This window comes from Lissotriton vulgaris, chromosome 3_1 (genome assembly GCF_964263255.1).
Source record: "Lissotriton vulgaris chromosome 3_1, aLisVul1.2, whole genome shotgun sequence".
Classification (NCBI taxonomy): domain Eukaryota; kingdom Metazoa; phylum Chordata; class Amphibia; order Caudata; family Salamandridae; genus Lissotriton; species Lissotriton vulgaris.
This window is the reverse complement of record NC_141689.1, coordinates 336,422,161-336,435,619: the sequence shown is the minus strand read 5'-3', so window position 1 is coordinate 336,435,619 and position 13,459 is coordinate 336,422,161. Positions and strand designations below refer to the sequence as shown.

Below are 13,459 nucleotides of genomic sequence, written 5' to 3'. Positions count from 1 at the left end.
ACCTATAAAGGGCATGAATCGGGAAAATTCATTTGGAATCTATAACGCAATACAACACTGTCCTCTGATACTGCCTTACTGCTCGACCAAGCTACCACTTTATTGAGTAAGGTTATATCTAACTTTAGCCTCTGCCATACCTCTCTGAACTGTGGCCTCTGTGCACACTGTGCCTTACTTTGGTACAGTATTATACAGAGCCACTTTCTTACAGGCACTAATCTGGAGAGCGTATAAACAGGCTCAATTGGCCTACGGCGAAGTGTGGGAACATTTCTATTTAATTTGGATTGTCTACATGTTGACCACTGAGCAATTTTGATTCTGTATTATGTGCTTGTTGTTGTGATGATAATGTAATCATTTTTTTTTAAAATGACTGGTGCCCAGCCCATGTACTCTCTATGGCTTCCCAGTGCACTTACAATACCCAAGAATGGACTTAGATATTGTAGGGTCATATCTGCTCAGGCAGATAAGACCACATATCTGCTCAGGCAGATAAGACCACATGTGATATAGTAACTCTACTAAAGGGCTCTAAGTCCTGCCGTAGGGGTGACTTACATATACCTTATGAAGTGCCTGGGGGCATGGCATCCAGGGATGTGTGCAATGTCGACTCTTCAGTTTTCACTGCACGAAGACACACATCCAACAATGGCGGTTTGCATGGTATTGATGAGGGGTCAATAGGGTGTCACAATTTGTGCTGCAGCCATAGTGGACCATCTTCAGTTCCGATATTCTATGTACCATTTACTAGGGACTTACAGGGGTTGCTGAAGTTGTGCCAATTGTGGTACAGTTTTAGGAAAGAGATCTGGCACTGGGGAACTGGTTAGCTGGGACCTTGTGCACTTTCATTCGCAATCACATGTTCCAAGCAAAAAGTGGGGACTAACCATGTCAAAAGAGGCACTTTCTCACATCCAGCATAAAGGGCCTAGGGCAGACAGGACTTGGGCTAGCATGAGCATCTTGACTTGGTACTTCCGCAGGAAGGCATTGAGCGAGTGCAGTACTAAAATAAGACAAAGGTCTCTGTCCTTCTTCGATACAAGTGTCACATGGCCCATGGGGACTTTGTTGTCTTCCCTAAGCTGGCATGAGCAAGCTTCAGACTGTCTGCTGCTTTGCACATGTTACTACATGCGTTTATTTTGTTAATACTTCTTTTAATATTTTCACATGAGAACCAACTGCTGAGTTCAAGCTTTGTAGGTTCCTGGGATTTAGTCTGAACATTGTGAACAAGGTCGAACAACAATGCTGCTTGATATTCTGTTCTGTTCAGGCCCTAGCACCTAGACAAAACATACAGATGTAGCTGTTGTTTGGGAATACGTACTTTGGTCTTATTGGAATTCACAGATAGGTAGAGAACCCTTAAAGAGGGACATTTTCAGGGAGAAGTGCATGACAGCATCTATGATGTGGAACTACCATCTATAGACTGAGGTAGGGGGTCTGCAGATAACACCCACAGATTTTCCAAAGTATAACCATCCAGCCTATGTTCAACGGGAGGGAGGTTAGGCTAAGCCGTCTTTCAATTTGACAGCTCCCTTTATGATTTAAGGACTACTCACTATGCTGACCATCCTTGCGTTCTGCAATTTCTCTGCTTATAGTGGTACGTATGCTGCATATTTGTTACAAATGAATATTTTAAACTGGTCTGACAGATCTTATTGTGGACAAGTACAAGAATGTGAGCGAAAGGGTGTGTCTTGTAACCGCGATGAGTTCTGGGGTGTCTAATCACTTGTTCATCTGTGAGTAGGAGGGCAAGTGAGGCACTATAGCTAGTCAGTCCTGGGCTCATCGGTACTAAGGTGGAAGGACGACTGAGTCCCTATATACTAAGGTCCCATAATCCTACGCATAGTTCTGTGTTTGCAATAACTCCCTGCAACACAAGGAATTAGAGGGAGTAACACCCTGCTCCTACGTTCGAAAGAATAACCCTGCCTATGATCTCTTTGGCAAACGGGCTTGCCCTTCCTCCTGCATGATGGAAAGATGGTCTTCCATCAGGTGCCCTGACGGTGATGGAAAGAAATGGGAGGGCTTAGACCCGATGGTCAATTTGGAGGACCCACTTTTTTGAAATGATGCCTTACCAGCCTGGAGACAAATATTGGATCCTGCTTCCAACTGGGTGGTTGTATGCCAGCAAGGACATACTAAAGCAGTGTAGAGTCTGTGGATGCTAGAAAGTCAGGGTACAATGCTGCACCTTGTTCCTGCTGTCCTGGGAGTGGACTCTGTGAGCCACAGCCTTGGCCACAAAAAAGGATGAATGGCTTGCTGTACTGGCGGAGGGTCCAGATAATGGCAATAGCGATAATCCTTGCCACAGAGGGAGCAAAATTATTGGAACTGCCTGGTGGGGCAGAAAGATACAAGAAACATGCTGCGGCCCTGCTTTCCTCAAACCGCTCAAGGGCTAAATCTGCCTTGCTGGCAAAAAGGGAAGAACCATCAAAAGGCATGTCCAACAAAGATACCTGGACATCCCAGGAAAACCATGTAGACTGCATCCAGGTGAGGTGCTAAAGTACCACACTAGTACTGATTGCCTGACTCAAGGAGTTGGTTGTGAACACACCAGCCAAACTACAAACTTTTCTGTATGCCAGCAATTCTGGAAAATGTGGGTCAGGGATGCCCTGAGGTAGTATTGGAACTGCAGGTAATACCTAGGCCACCGTGTTCCATATGGCATGGAAGTAGCGGCCTAGGAGACAGCTGCCATTTACTGAATGTACAACGAGGCCCGTTGAGGAAAATGTATATTTGCCAAATGTGTCTATTTTCTTGGACTCTCGATTTAGTGAAATGCTGGTGAAGGCGTTGGAATTTACTTAACTGGTGGACGCCTGCACCATGCAACTCTCTAGTGTAGAATGCTGTGTAAGAAAAGCAAGGTCACCTGTTGCTGGATGATGCTGGTTAGCAACCTGCCTATTAAGTGATTATCCTTAACACAGCTTTGCCAAAGTGATCAAGCCTGTATCCATGAGTGCCTCTAAACTGCAATGGAGGTTATATAGGTGCTTGACCAGGCTGGAGTACCTCTCTCAAAACACTCATCTTTGCCACCATAGTATGAAGTTGTAGGTCCAATACTTTTAACACCCTTTGCAGAAGACTCCTGAGAGGAAATGGGGTGTATTATATGGTGGGATTGTGTGACCTCATGGTGCAATACACTCCCAACCACTTTAGGATCAGTCAGATTTGGTTTTTTTAAGCCTTTAGCTCAACCCCGACTAGCTGTGGCTCTGAGGCTTACACAAAGGAACAAGAGTGAAGCATTTAAACAGCACCAAAACAATTGTAGAAATACATTCTACACTCAAGTATTCCGACACCAATTTATAAAAATAAAGTATATTTGTATGAATTTAAGGACTTAAGGGTATCAGAGATATACATTTTAGAAGGAACACTAAATCTAGACTTCTTACTTAACCTCACACAAACATTGGCACATTCAATGAATTTAACACTTAAAAACTTTTTCATTAAAATGTTTGAATGCAGCTACTTGGAGTAACATTAGATGGTCAACTCTAGTAGGGAGCTAGTCTGGGGAAACCAGCAAGGTCCGCAGAAACCTTTACCTCAACAGGTGAAGCAGTCTTTAGTCAGTTTCAGTTACAGGCACTTTTATCCTTTGCAGGGCTTTCCTATGGAAGTAGTCCTAATGCAAAGAGGATGAAGGATGCTTAAGATATGCAATGTGGTTGAATAGGGACTTGCTTCCTCGGCCCATGAAGGGGGTGATGCTGTCCTGGTCACAGGGTCGATGTCCCTCGAAGTCTTCTCTGTGCTAGCAGAAGTCCATCAACACTGGACTACCAGTCGCCCTGTGTTGCGGTCACAGGGCAACCATTCCTGGGTCGACAACTCCTACTCTAGAGTTCCCAGTTGTACTCAGACAACACGCAGGGTTCAGCAAACTTGGGTGCTGGCGGTGGGTTTAAGATTCTGGACTACATAATTGCCACAGCAGGCTTCTCAGCTGTTGCATTCCTGTGCTGTGAAAAGGAGGCCAGCCCACCAACCCTTGAAGACTTTTGTCTTTGGCTGGGCTCTGTAGACAACTTCTCCCTGAGCAGGACCAGTCCCTCTTCTTTGCTAGACACCAGCTTCCACAGGTGCAGTCCACTCCGGTGCAGCTTCTCTTTGCCAGTTCCACGATACAGCAGGGCAGTCGTCCTTTGGTCGTTCTTCCAGTCCATATCTGAGTACCGGGTGCCAGAGGTGCTCTACATATGCTCAGAAAATGCCTTCAGGGAAGGATGAGTTTGGGTGCCAATGGACTACCAGGGTCCCTCCCAACGGATGACCACTTCCTGCGAAGTCTAGCCTTTTGGGCCTACACGTGTGTGGCTTCCTGCAATAGGGAGGTGATATCTACTACCAGAGCAGGCCCCTATTGTATCCTTTCCTGGGGGTCGTTTGCATGTCTCCACAGGAGGTCAGAAAGCTGTCTTGAGAAAAGGACACTGTGTGCAACCAGATGGGGAATAGGTGACTAAAGGCAATAAAGAGCCAACGTTGCTAAAGTTGAAGGCCTAGTAAAATGTATTTATAGGTTAATTTGTAAATGTAAAACATAATTAAACTCCTACGTGACAGTAACTATCAGTTTCTGGAAAAATAATATCCAGTATAGTAGACATCTATGGACCTACTGTTCCTTGTTCCAGGAGATCTGCTCCACCTGCAGAGCTCCTGAGTTTCCATCTTGTCCTAAGTCTTATTTAACGCCGACATTGTGCTCCTTGTTACTCTGCTCGCCGATAACAGTATTAAAAGTCACTAATATGCCAACATTAGACAATTCTGCGAGAGTCTCCTCTGCTTCAGACAATCCACTAGACTTGGGTAACAATCACCTGCCTACAACTGAATCCATCAAGGCAGAATTCCACTGATTTTCCAGGAACATGTCCCCTCCAGGGCCTAAAGAAATATAACAACATTGAGTACTAATTGAACTTTAGAGGTTGCCGTTTACCGACCTGTACTTTCTTCAAAAATATCTTCCTCATTCATAAACTATAGCCTTGGAGTATCTGGTTGACAAGCTTACAACTTCAGTAGGCTTGCAGCATACCGGGAAGCAGGACAACATCAGACAAGACGCAAAGAAATGCAAAAAACCCCCAAAACAAGGCCAAAATCTTATCTATGCCACAATACTCCTCAAATTTAAGAAAGCTGGAGATGCACCACTTTAAAACACACACTACACAAAGACTCACTAATAGTCTCAGCATTTTTCCGCTGTCTCTATAAAGTAATACACTGTCTTTTAGTTAGGTTTAAGGTAAACCAATATCACATAAATGCATGTGACTTTACCCAAAGTCCTAAAGTCTTGGTTGCATCTTCAGGATAATCCAACCTCCCCTCTGCCCCCCTTGCCCCCTCCCGGAAAGCTATCAACTATAATACTTAGACAACATCATGTGGCTACCAATACACTTGGAACAGTTGAGAAGTAGCATGAAAGAAAAACGTAGGTAATACTTTTCATGTAAACAAAATAAATAATTTTACCTTGCTGTTGCCTTTAAATTCTTCCTGATCGAAGTCAAAATGACGACAGAGGGCCCCGACAGTAAAGAGAGATCGAAGGAGTGCTGGCTTATTTGTGGCAAGAACAGTACTATTTGGATCTTCCTGGTGTTGGTTTTTTAATTTTGTGAGGGCACCTACAAGAAAACATAATTGCAGTAAATCTGGCATAAGAGCATGGGCAAATACCTTACATGTAGGAAATTACCATTTGACTTACCATAATATCTATTAAAACAGGCCCAGACAAACTTGTAATTTTGAGTAACTTTGTTAACAACTGATCCAAGACAGCTGACACAATGCTGCACCACCTATGTAAAAGAAAAAAAATACAATTAAATGCACCGTTTATGGCATTGTCTGGGGAAAAGGGAATGGTGGTCAGAGATATAATTTCCGATATAAATTAACAGCTTGAATAATACTTCAAATTTGGATAATATACATTGCTGTAATGTCAATACAATTTCAGGCACTTCTGGATTACACCCCCGCGATCAAGACCAACATTCACACACTCTTCTGATTGGGAACCGAAATTTACTAAATTGCTTTTCTTTGACTTTAAATGTTGAAAGGTTATGATGAGAACCTCTAAACCAATGAAATGCATCAGTTTTCCGAGTGATGCAACCACGCTCCCCCAGACTTTCTGTTTACTCAACAGAGTAAGCATTGCCTTATTACAGTAGGTAAATTCATCCCAGGCGGCGTCTAGAAACCAATGAAACAGGAAACAATTGGTGCTGCCTTTCCACTTTTTAATCTGAGCAAATATGGCATTTACAATAGAGAATCAGTAAACTCTTTATCCTTTAGAATAAAAAAGATAACCATGCAGTTCATCTTCTCAGTAGTGGTAGTATTGACAGGCTGCACCTACTTCATAACGGACTTCGAGACCTGAGCAGTAGTCTACCTCATCCTGGCCCGTGGCAGACTCGAATTGAGCCAAAGGCTCATGGACAAGTTGCAGAGGTCACTTCTCATGTGAATGCCTCAATTTCTAGCACTGTGCCTGTGTCACTGCACTTTCTTTTTGCAGTTTTATATAGCAGGAAGTTGCTGCGAAGGTATTGGAGCGCTTCACATGGGCAACAGTTAATTCCACAAAGTCCCACATTTGGTTAGACACACAGGAAGTACGAGTTACCTTTGGTAACAATGTATCTAGTAGAGACGCTGTCTAGCCGCAGATTCCTTAACTCAGAATATCCCCAGGCATCAGACTGGATCCGGAATTTGTTTGGCAGCAGCACCTTTGTGCGCCGGCGCGACACGACCCCACCCTGACGTCGTCCACGTACGTTGCTTCAGCAAGGTCATATAAGTCCCTCCCGTCGAGCTGACGTCAGTTTTCATCTGAGAAACGTTTCCGCGCCACAACGTGAAGCCACCAACAAAACTCTGAAAGTATGGTAACAGTGTGCGAAGGATGAAAAATCCGTAAAAACAAAGAAGGCAGATGGTGTAAAACACCATCATAAAAGACAGTATCAGACACTATCTACATACAAGTGAAAAAGTGGAACAAAGCTGTGAGAAAGAACCTCGCAAAATGAAGCGCAGACCATTCCCAAAGTGTGAGCAACATGGGAAGAATATCTCAGACAAGATAGACTGTTTTTACCATGTAGAACCGTGTCGTCCAACCAGGATGGAGCACAAAGAACAATCCACTGCAAGAAGGATAAAAAGACTGGGTCGTCCCCTATATTAAAGGAAGACTAAAGCACAGCCCAACCGATCTCCAAAGAAGACGACTAGAAAGGAGACAAGAGCCCAGAGTTAATGGAGAAGGCGAGATGGAGGGAAGGCAGCAGGAGGAGAAGCAGAAAAATCTCCTGATGAAGGTGAATCAAAAGGCACCATCTTACAGGAAAAAAGCCACATGGAGGGAGTCAGCCGCATATGGCAATTCTTTTTTAAAAAATGTTTTATTTCAAAAGTCTTTATTGGAAATTTCAGGGTTTTATAGCATACAATCAGAAGTTGCAATGTACATACAACCAATACTTGTATTTATACATCATTTAGCATAGAAAGGCATTATGTCCCACAATGGTGTTCCTATCGTTCGGGACGATCTGGAGGGTAATGTGGCAATCAACCATGAAGCCTTTCTAGGCTGGGCTCCTGAGAGGATAGAGATCAATATGAAGCAGAAATGGCCGAAGTAGATAGAAGGAAGAAGAAGAGAGTAGAAATAGAGAGCAAAAGATAGAGGCAAGAGGTAAGATGCAAGGTGTAAGGTGTAAGATGTTAGATGTGGCACCACGATGCGGCATAGCAGTTCAGGTCATGGGTGACTAGCTATTTAAGCTGTGGTAAAGTATGATCGGCACCCGGAAGCTGTGGAAAAGTATGGGGAGCATGATAAATCACGGCGGTTTATGGGTTTTGAAGTAGATATCCAGTGAGTTCCAAAGATTCCTTTGTGAGGGTCGCCCTGGTGTGTTTTGTAGAGTGATGTTATCTGCTCCTCGGAGGTTAATCACCCAGTTTAGCCAGCAGGCATAGCTTGCCTTTTTGGTGCGTTTTCAATTGTTTAGAACGACTTTCACAGCCACCGTGAGGAGGTCTAGGAGGGCCCTGTCTATTTCTAGGATTTGGGTCTCCTTTGTAAAGCCGAAAACAAAATAGGGGAGTTCTTTGGCAGGTGAGATATTAAATACTTTGTGAATGAAGTCAAATACCCCATCCCAAAACGTTGAGACACAGTCGCATTGGAGGATGAGGTGGTCTAGATCTCCTTCTGCACGCTTGCAATTCCAGCAAAATGCGTCAGGGCTGAGTTTGTGTGCGTATAGGAGAGCCGGCGTCCAGAAGACTTTATGCATGAGCCAGAACTTGGCTTGTGATAATGTAGGGCTTATTTTATGGCTCATGCAAGATCTCCACGCCGTGGACCACTCTAGCTCTGAGATGGAGAAGGAGGCGATTGACGACCAGAACTGCGTTGTTTTGGTATTTAATGCGGATGACTGCGGGCTCAGCAATTTGTATAGCCTCGAGACCTGGTGACAAATTTTATTTAGGGAGGAGAGGAGTGATGGAAGAGCCGGTTGTTTGAATGTCAATCCCGCTTTTGTAATGGCTGTTTTAACGTCAAGGAATATGTAAAAGTCGGAACAATCGATCCCAAAGTTCGATTGGATTTTTGTGAAGGGCAGAGGGTAGCCATTATTATAGAGTTGGTGGGGGAACAAAATTCCTTTCTTGATCCAGGTTGGGTTGAATAGTGGTTTACCTCTATAAGTGATTGAGGGTTTTTTCCAAATCACATCCTATCTAGATTTTCTTATCGGTGAGTCTAGCAATTTATCTACTCTGAGTAAGGCTATTTTGGCGTTCGTAAATATGGGTTTAGAACATGGGAGCTGATTCGCTTTCATTGATAGGATCGAGATGGGAGGCATGCCTTCCAGGAGCGCTCTTTCTATGTCTAGCCACACCGGCGAATAGTCCACTGGGGGGGGGGGGGGGAGGGGACAGCCAATAGGATCCTTGTTTTGCTAAAAAGGCTATTTGATACCTCTTAAAGTCTGGAAGATTGACTCCGCCAATGGATTTATCTAATCTCAGTTTTTGCAGGCTGATACGTGCTTTTTTCCTTTCCAGATGAAATTGTTAATAATTTTATTTAATCTATTATGAAATTCTTGGGACAGCATTAAGGGGAGCATGGTAATTAGGTAGTTTACTACCGGTGTAATCATCATCTTGATGGTCTCTAGCCTGCCCCACCAAGTGATGAAGGGGGGTGACCATCCGTCTAGGTGAGTTTTTATTTTTTCGAGAGTGAGTTTTTCATGATGTAGTAGGGTCTCTATTATGGAGCTTCCAAATTCTATACCCAGATATTTGATGTAATTGTTTTGCTAGACTAAACCTGATGTGCCTAAAGATTCCTTAGTAGTGAATATGTTGAGAGGTTTTACTTCAGATTTATCACGATTCAGTTTGTAGCCTGAATGTTTAGAGTAGGATTCTATAGAGTTCATCAGTGCGGCTATAGAGGTATCAGGATTCTCAGTGACTATCAGAATAGCGTCTGCGTAAGCAGCAAGTTTTACACTTTTATCGATGAAGGTGATGCCACTAATATCTACGTTCTGTTGTATGTCGCGAAGGAGAGGTTCCAACGCCAGAAGGAATAGAGCGGGAGATAAGGGACAACCCTGTCTAGTTCCTTGTTCAAGAAGGAATGGTTCTGATAGCGAACTTTTAATGGCAATTCTAGCCGAACGGAAGGCGTATAATGACATGACCATATCAATAAAAGTATCACCCATGTTGAATATGTGCATGCATTGACGGAGAAAGGGCCACGACACCCTATCAAACGCCTTCTCCGCGTCCAGGGTGATTGCTACTGCGGGGGCATTTGAGATTTTCGACTTCTCCAGCACATGGCATAGGAGTATCGTATTGTCGTTAGAAAGGCGGTGTTTCAGGAACCCCACCTGTGAGTTATTTATTAAGGAGGGTAAAACGGCGTTTAGTCTGCATGCTAGAGCCTTCGCGTAAATCTTGCAGTCCAAATTTATGAGGGATATCGGCCTATAATTCTTAGGAAGTAAGGGGTCCTTCCTATGTTTAGGGATCACTATTATTGTTGCTTCACTCATCGTGGGGGTGATTCTGTTTGATAGTGAGAAGGATTGGAACAGTTTGAGGAGTCGTGGGTTAAGTTGTTCCTCAAAGGTCTTATAAAAATTGGGCGTGAAGCCATCAGGCCCTGGAGCTTTATTGTTCTTCAGTGTTTTAACGGTGGTAGAAATTTCTGCTATAGTCAGTGGGGTCCCTAGTTTGGCTTTGTCAGGGTCGGATAAACGTGGTAGTCAAATTGAGTTTAGATAATTGTTACATTCTTCCATGTTGAATTTGTTATTATTCTTATAAAGATCCTCGTAAAAGGACTGGAATGTGTGGAGAATGTCTTTCTGTTTGGTTTTGGAGGTATTGGATTGGTCACCAATAGATGTTACATGGAATTGCTTCCTTTTGTGTTTAAGGTAGGAAGCAAGGAGTTTCCCTGCTTTATTACCCTCACATAGCCTTAAGGCCTTGAATTTATTAATCCATACTCCTGCCCTTTTACTAAGGATGGCGTTGTATTTATATTTCAGGTTAGTCAAACGGTCGATGGTAGCTTTATTGTTTAGGTCACGGGAATGTTGCATCTCTAGCAGTTTGATTGTTTTCTCTAAAGAGTCCAGTTCGGAATTTAATTCTTTATTCATTCGAGCCCCGATACCTATCATTGTACCCCTTAATATAGCCTTGAACGCGTCCCATACTAAGGCGGGATCTGTTTCTGGCTGCGAGTTTATCTGGAAATATTCTTGTATGCATTGTTCTAGGCTTATCTTGTTCTCTGGCACCGACAATATCCCATCGTTGAAACGCCATCGCCTGGGGGGGATAAGTGAGTGTGAGCCTGCCAATTTCATATGGATACCTGCATGGTCCGACACCAGTATGGGGGCTATATCAGTTTCGTCGATGAGGTGTGTATGAGAGCCCGATATCAATAGATAATCTATTCTTGAATAAGAATTGTGAGGAGGGGAATAGAAAGTATAGTCACGGCCATCCGGGTGTTGGAGGCGCCACGAGTCATGTAGGTGGAATTTGGCACACATTTGTTTCAATGCCTCATGTGCGCGTGGGGGGTGGTATGTACTTTTGGATTGCCTGTCTAACAAGGGATCTAATGGTAGGTTAAGATCCCCCCGACCACTAGGAGCTCATCTTGTGGAATATTTTCAAGTTCTTTCGATACATATTCCCAGAATTCAGGGAGGTCTATATTAGGGCCATAGATATTTGCCACATAAATATGGTCCTCGTCTCTTTGTAGGTGTGCAATACTCAGTCTACCCTCGGAGTCTACCGAGTGTGATATCAGGGCTAAGTTTTATTTTTTAGCAACCAGGGTGATCACCCCTCTTATCTTTTGAGTCGCAGGGGAGCAAAGTGTCAGTGAGATCCAGTTTTGTTTAAGATTATCAGCATCAATCTGGGATAATTTTGTTTCCTGCAAGAGAATTATATCCCCTTTATTTTTGTTTAAGTAATCCATATTTTTTTTTGCGCTTGACTGGGTGATTAAGCCCCTTAACATTTAGCAAAACAATATGTAGAGAAGCTGCTAAGTTCTTAACTGAAGCCATGGATATAGGTTCGGATTAATGTGGTGATGGGCCGCTACGAGATTTTGGGCGAATATGGTCTTTCTGTAACGTGCATTTCCGCACACATAGGTAGGCTGCATTTTTATAGACACTCCATTAGACAGCGCTGCAGGCCGAGTAAGGACCTGGAATGCGTGGCACACATCGTGGTGGTAGAGCGTAATTAGTAAGTAAGAGGTAGCTATGAAAGTGTGAGAGGAGAAAGAAAGGAAAGGAAGAAGAGTAAAGAATAGGTAAAGTGTAGTACATAGCAGAGATACTCCTGAAATATCAGTCTTTACAACCCTACAACCCCCAACCCCCCCAACTGAGTCTGCCCCCCCTTATTTCCCCCTCCCCCATCGGCATTCCCCCCCCCCCTTTAGCCCCCCTCCCCTCCCTCCCTCCCTCCCCGAAACTCGAACTGAAGAGCTGCGACGGCATATGGCAATTCTTTAAGTGAGCAACCATATGGCAATTCTTTAAGTGAGCAACCTTGAAAGAAAACCAATGGCAACTGAAAGGATACAAGTGGAGAAGCCCACCTGGCAAGGTCCTCGCAGAACGGGGAGGATGGGTGGGAGTTAAGGAATCTGAGTCTAGATAACGTCTCTAGCAGATACATCGTTACCGAAGGTAAGTAACTCGTACATCTGATAGAGACATCTAGCCGCAGATTCCTTAACTTAGAATAGATACCACAGCCATACCCCAAGGGGGGGAGGTGGGTCTGCGATACAACAACATAAAGTGCCCGTAGCAGTGAGCCGGCAACAGAGTGACAGACTATGGGGAAGGCTATGACGGAACAGCCAGACAGCAACGCAAATAGCTCGGAAGAGCAAAAGAAAACGGGAGGCAAGGTATCACAAAACTGCCAGAACGGCACAACACCATACCCGTATGAGATGTAGAAATGGTACTAGCCATATCCCAGAACAGAAGAGAGAGTCCAGAATGAAGGAGGAAGAAGGACTACTCCCAACTCAATGGTGCACTAAGTGGACACCAACCAACACTAGAGGATTACATGAAGAGATGTAACCAGAGCCTACCAGGCTAGCCTATGCAAGGGAGGTCGGAGAGGCCACATCCAGGAGAGAAGGGCAAGAGGCAGGAACTCAGCAACACCTCAGAAGTACAGGCGGGAACAAAAGACACAGCAAGTGCACACCTAGTCACCAAAGGGGTGACAGGGGTGAACAGGATCACGCTGAAGCACGCTGATACAGACTACAACTAAACATGCACAGAGTAGACAGCCACGAGGATTGAGCATGGAATTGCCCAACCAGACAGATTGAAGGCCAAGGTGAGAACTTGCCCACAAAAAACAGGGATGCAGGGTGCAGCACCTGGGACGACCTACATCAGAGGAGCTGTCCCACAGGCAAAGCAGACAGAGTAGGGTGAAAGCCAAAGAAAAAGACACATCTGAAGGGAGTGGCAGCAGAGGCACAAAAAGCGCCAATAGGAGCTGTGAAGAGGAACAGGCATAACTTTTGAGAGAACCTCAAATCTCCAAACCACCTCCCACGACTGAGGGGAAAAGCATCCCCCACAGAAGAGTGGGACCGTTTAGAACATGAACACCACGAAAGGAGAAGCAAGAAGCTGGGGTACCACCCCAGGGAGAGGAACGCAAGGAACCCTTATTGCAGAAGATGCAGGAAAATGCA

At 44.3% G+C, this 13,459-nt stretch overlaps 1 protein-coding gene across 2 annotated transcripts in view; it reads right to left on the bottom strand.

Annotated features, from left to right (window-relative positions):
* The window catches only part of NIPBL (NIPBL cohesin loading factor), a 1,086,041-nt gene that overhangs the window by 273,381 nt on the left and 799,201 nt on the right, over window positions 1-13,459 (bottom strand). For both annotated transcript variants that reach the window (XM_086960544.1, XM_086960543.1), the window contains exons 27-28: window positions 5,819-5,912; window positions 5,581-5,735 (exon numbers count right to left, since the gene is read on the bottom strand). In XM_086960544.1, the coding sequence (XP_086816670.1) occupies window positions 5,581-5,735; window positions 5,819-5,912 (249 nt within the window). The remainder of the gene's footprint in view (window positions 1-5,580; window positions 5,736-5,818; window positions 5,913-13,459) is intronic.